The sequence below is a fragment of the Pseudopipra pipra genome, chromosome 4 (genome assembly GCF_036250125.1).
Source record: "Pseudopipra pipra isolate bDixPip1 chromosome 4, bDixPip1.hap1, whole genome shotgun sequence".
Lineage (NCBI taxonomy): Eukaryota > Metazoa > Chordata > Aves > Passeriformes > Pipridae > Pseudopipra > Pseudopipra pipra.
The window spans coordinates 28,064,928-28,070,927 of record NC_087552.1 but is presented as its reverse complement, the minus strand read 5'-3'; the positions used below and the strand labels follow the sequence as shown (position 1 = coordinate 28,070,927).

General features: G+C 33.0%; 1 protein-coding gene across 3 annotated transcripts in view; it reads right to left on the bottom strand.

Moving 5' to 3' along the window:
• Positions 1-334: 334 nt before the first annotated feature.
• Positions 335-6,000, bottom strand: part of SEC24B (SEC24 homolog B, COPII coat complex component) — a 43,472-nt gene continuing 37,806 nt past the window's right edge. For all 3 annotated transcript variants that reach the window (XM_064652088.1, XM_064652086.1, XM_064652085.1), the window contains 4 exons: positions 5,096-5,200; positions 4,015-4,107; positions 2,314-2,417; positions 335-1,156 (listed from right to left, as the gene is read on the bottom strand). In XM_064652088.1, the coding sequence (XP_064508158.1) occupies positions 1,042-1,156; positions 2,314-2,417; positions 4,015-4,107; positions 5,096-5,200 (417 nt within the window). In that variant the 3' untranslated portion in view covers positions 335-1,041. The remainder of the gene's footprint in view (positions 1,157-2,313; positions 2,418-4,014; positions 4,108-5,095; positions 5,201-6,000) is intronic.

The window sequence follows — 6,000 nt, the reverse complement described above, 5'->3', positions numbered from 1 at the left end:
CCTCGACCAAGACTACAGTAGTTACAGAACATAAAACAAAGTTAATAGATATGCCTTCTTGAGGATAATACATAAGAAGGGGTTTAGGAATTTTGTATTAAAAGCTCATTTCAGATTATGCAGTGTTTTCTCCTCCCTTCCACAGATCTGTGAAATAAAGTGGTAAACATGTTCTCTTCAATATTCATTTCGGTAAGAGTTTAGTTGCAAAATGGTTATACTTACATAAATATAAAACCACATGATAAAGCAAAATATTGTTAATTAGTAAGCCAATCATAAATAAATTCGCCTAAAATTAACAGAAGAAGCAGCTGTATTCCTTCTACAATGATACATTTTTTAGCATGTTTTTATTAGTCAACTTCATTGTCTAGCCTGGGACAAAACAACTCATCATCATCGAGCACTCAACAATTCTGCACACTGAGCTAAGTCTTTTTTTTAGTTACATTTTTTTACATTTTCTTTACAAATGTAATACTTATGTACATTATATATTTTATTTCTACAATTGATTTACTTTACTGAAACTCTACAACTTTCACAGGGAATTTGCTGAAGTCTTTAGTAAATATGAATCATTCCTCTTAAAAAGAAATTCATATAAACAACCAACATACATCACTGCCCTTTGACATCTCTGTTAAGGATTTGGATCTGGAAGGGCTACTATAATAAATGTAAGAAAAAAGGCTTTACCTAATTGTACATTTTGTTAAGAAATATCATCCCACATAGCTACATAAATTCACCAGCTTGCAATAAACAGAGCACCATACTGCTGCACAACTGGATACGTGTACAAACCAATTTTAAAGTTTACTAGTGAAACAGCTTCATCACTCCTAGCACTTTGAGACTGAAGTAAATCTGCAAAATTCTTTTGGAAATGTATACTTCTTTAGCTGTAAAGCTTCCAAAACAGTGCTGTCACTGTATATTGTGAAGAACAAGCATCCACTTCTGTAACTTCCCATATGCTTCTCTCAGCCCATGCTTCTGTCTGAAGTCAGAATTTTTCTTCTATTTATTCCTTGGTCACTTACAAACCTGCTGTTGAATATTAAGTAAGAACTCGTAATATGAGAAAGCTGCTTCTGTCCGATCCTCAATTAAATGCTGAAAAAAATCTGTTTTGGCAGGGTTCTCATCTCTGAAAGAAGAGAGGAAGGTATTGAGCAAAATCAAACATTGAGCAAAAAATCCACTGCAAAATTCAAACAGAGACCTAAGGTCTAAAAAATTTCTTACTGTCCTTTGGAATCTACATTCAGTCCAAAGATACTAAAATTGCAAATAATCTAAAGTCTAGGAAAAAACCTTGAAGTTTGCAATACACTATCAAACAACAGCATCTTTTTAAGGAGTATAAAATGGTAGAAAAGCAGGTGAAATATAGCATTTAAAGTATCTTGCAGAAACACAAAAAAGAAAATGTAAAAATACTTCTGTTTTAGAAGTCAGAAGTTAACAAATATAGCTGGTGGCAATGAAAAAATGCAAAAATTACATCTCTGGTTACATGTAATCTCAATCTCAACAGAACAGAGAAAGTAAACATAATTATATTATCCATAATTATTGTCCCAATAAAAATTATCAGAGATAGAATCCTCTGTACTGGTATTGTACAGTGTGCAGCAAAGCTCCTCCTGTTTACTATGGTCTCTCAGAACTACTTGCAACTCAAGCAGCAGCCATCATGCCACAGTTGAAGAGCTTCAGTCCTGTATTTCAGCATTATTTCTCTAAGCAAGTCATCATACTCTCTAAAAGTGACCTCTAAAAAGTGATCTCCTCTCTGGCTCAGTAAACTGAGTATTCCAGAAGTGAAATGTAGTCTCAAGTATAATAATTTTATTGCATTTAAAGTTCTTTAAGTGAGTTGTGTCTTGAAAAGGCTTCAAAACTTGCCTCATCTATCATAAATCAGCTGCTGTCCTATGGAGCTCAGTAACAAATACATACAATTACTTACCCATCTACAGATTACTTACTTTACTTCTTTTTTATATGCATATTATAAAAGCTGTAACAGAAATTAACCCAGCTAACTCCATTGATCAGAAGGATATCCACTGCTTTAGTGTATTCTTAATATAAAAATATGCAACTAATTCCTAACAATAAAACTATTAGTAATTGAATTTGCACTAGATTCAAAGATGACCTTTGTCACTAAGCAGTTTTAGATAACAGCATTATATCAACTGGAAAGATACTCAGATAAACGCACTTTTCATCAGTTTTAATTAGACACTGTAAATACAAGTTGCCAATAACAACTTAGTATCTAACAGAAATACTTACTTTATTACTTGAAGAACTGGACTTAAAGGTCTACTGTCTCTAAGCCAAGATATAAAAGATCGTGTCCTTTCTGAAGAAAGTGCATCTACCTCAGGAAGCTGCGTCTGGTTGAAGGCAATGGACAGAAGTCAGCATCTTTTATTATCAAAACTATTTAAAAAACTATTTAAGAGAAATAGATCCTGAAAGTCATAACATGACACAAGCCACAATTTCTATTGAGAAACTAGCAACCACGGATTTATATATACAGATTTTTTTCTTCAGCTTTAGTGTTTAAATACACCTTTAACTTAAACCGCATTTTAAGTGCAAAAGATTTGAGAAAGCAAGTTCATTTGAGAAGTCATCTTTTCAAAATGCTGCTTTGCAGTCTTCTTGCCTTTATCTTCCCCTGGCAATCAAGTTCCTACATGTTGTACTATACATCACTGGAAAGATGAGCAAAACAAGAAGTGAAGTCTGAATTGCAAGTAAATTTCTGAATTGCAAAGATTATACTGGACTATTTGGTTGGAGAATAAGGTGAAAAAATAGAATTAAAACCAACTCTTCAGTCAATATAAGACAATCAGTATGACATAAAAGACTTTACTTCAGAATTAAAGTAGTTCCATTGCTACCTTTGTAGAATGGAGGACATAATTTAAAAACAAAGATAACTTTATGTTAGTTTTTGTCTCACTTTCAGTATAAAAGATGCTATATAACCTTGAGAAAATAATTATCCTCCTTCTCCTATCTAAGTTCTTCCTGAAAACTCTATTAACTAATACTTCCCACCACCAGAGGAGCCAGTTTTAAATTGCCAATACACGCAAAATACAAAACTCTAAATAAGTAGTCCAATTCTACAGTAGTTTCTAGTTTACCACTCTTAACCTGTTCTTATAATTACCACTTGTCACTTCACCCCTTGATACTATGGAAGCTTTATAAGCAGAAAATATCTTCCTGTGTTTCTAAACTAACACATTTTTGGTACTATGTGAATATAACCATTTGATTCTGAACTTTTCTAGAGTGTCTTAAAAGAATCCTTCCTTACCTGCCAACTGTTGACATTTTGGAATCACTTCTCATGGAAGAGGAGACTTCTCTTTATTTGCTGCTCTGTTTCACACACTAGACTATAGGTTATAACATAAAAACCCCTCCACCAAAAAGCACATCCAAGGGTCTTTGATGTTCTAATAGCTAAAAGCATTTTTTAACATTAACTCAAGGCTTGGAAGCTGAGCAAAACTTAACTCTTACCCTTTCTTACAGGCCTATCGTGTCATACCATAGATTTGGTATCTGACACCAGATTCAGAGAACACGAGGCTTCTGAAAACCATGGTATCAATAAAGTAACTAATATTAACCATTAACACATCTGAATAGATAATTTTTGTATTCATTCTGTGAAATTCCTTCCTATTCTTGTGAATGCACATGCATTTCCATAAAATATAAAAGGAGTAATGTATAAAGCAACTCTGGAATTTCACGAATACCAAACTTAAAATGTTTACATTCTTTCCTTAAAAACATCTGACAACTTCTATTTGGCTCCTATGAAGTTGATAAGTTAGAAGGTACTCAATAAAAAAACCCCCTAATTCACAGTTACGTAATTAAAAACTGAAAGTGCAGAAATAAAGAGATTAAATATAAATTCCAAGCGGAAGCACTATACAGCTCAACTCAAATGCCTACCATTTTCTGTGGAACTGATGCATAGTTTGGGTATCCAAGGACATCTTTTATGAAGCTGTTATCACAGTTTTTTCCAATCCAAATGTAAAAAATCTGTAAGATATCAGAATCAGTTTTAGTAAAGGCCATGCATACATTTTAGAGGCAAGTGGTCATGTAATAGGAATAATACCAGAATAATAACTTTCATGCAAATGAATCACTTGAGCACTCTAGTTGCACTTCATGTATACATGTCTATATTCGTTATTTGCACATTTACTTATTAGTACATTGGTAATTTTTAAAATAGATCATTAAACATAAAAAAAATATAGGTAGAATGCAAATACTGAAAGAATGAGGATGCAGGATACATCTATAATAGAACAGTTAATGCAATAACTTCCCATGTTACCCCCTCAAATTCTGTCAAACACTGACTTCCCAATCTAAACAAGTCATAGTAAAGCATCAATTACCAAAACATCTTATAGTAATTATTTCAGACATCTGAAGATAGATGTTAGTTTGACATTCACACACAGCCTTGAACTCATAAAAGTTTTCAAGCACTTTCTAGATTGTCATTTGAGTAGCATAATGCTTTATCCAATTAAGTATGTTTTAGTGTAATTTCTACGGATGCCTTAAAATGTATCTACAGATTTTGTTCACTTTCCACAATTCCCTCACTTTTGCATAAAACTACTTTATTTGTGTGTAGCTGGGAAGGTTTCTGCATCAGTGAAAAGTGTTTTATTAAAGACTGTAGTATATACATTTTAATAACCATAAAAGAGATTTTGGAAAATAAAAATACATTAATTCCAGAAAAACCACCTTGATGTGAACTCTTGATATATTCTGACCAGTCTATCATGAAAAAAACAAATCAGCCTCTGAAGCCTCAAAGATACTCCTTGGATCAAAATATGAAAGCCTTTCATTGAAACACAGATTACTGTCAGGTTACCTGGAGTGCTGATTCACTACGCTGTTATTATTGAGAGTTGACTGCTTTTAATAAAGAGTGTGTGCATTGCCTCTTTTTTTCTTAAAAAAAAAAAAGTGTGTAAAACTTGTAACTTTTTTAACTTACTGAGCCACAATCCATAAGAAAAGCTCCTTCTCTTGTCAACTTCTCTGCAGACAACTTCTGAAGAGGTGGCTGAGGAACAACTCTGTCATTTACATGTATTGTACTCTGTAACAAAAACCAATACTCAATAACACTAGAATTTTACCTTTAACCAGGTAAAACAAAACAGGAAAACCACTGTTAATCTCTAGTAAAATTTTGAGGATTCTCATGTAACAAAATACCATGTTAATCCTAAAATGATTATGTACACCAAGCAGTTCTAAAGCCTACTTTATTACCTAAAAAATAATAATGGAAGTTCATTTAAGTTGCTTATATAACATTTCTGATGCTACAAATGTCAATATTTTAAAAGAATTCTATTGTTGACACTTGAGTGTCAACAACCTCCAACTGATTCTTTTCATTGCATTCAACTTTACTAGAAATGCTGCAAGAGCTGAACAACAGCAAATGGTACTTCCTATAAGGGTTCACTATTTTACTGCATTCAATTGACAGCAAGTTCCTTGATTTAACATCCTGCTTGAAGTGATCCACAGGTTCCTCCACAGAGCACTATGACTGATCTGATTAAACAATCTGGCTGTCAGCACTGACATTATTAAAAAATACCCTCCCCCAACCCAAATCCCCAGTATTTTCAGATTAAAGCTGCTTCCCCCTCCAATACAAAAATAGGATGGGTATCTTAAGAACCTGTGAAGCACTCTACAAATAATGTAGGGAAAAACAGTCCACAGACTAAGTACATCTCCCTGTAGTAAAAGATTATTAAATAAACTAAAATCCCTATTTAAAAATTTCATACTGTAATGCCATAGATTAGACGTTTTGGGGGATTTATGCATAATTATGAAAATCAAGCTACTGAATTCCACTTGGGCAAGTTCTGGGCTTTA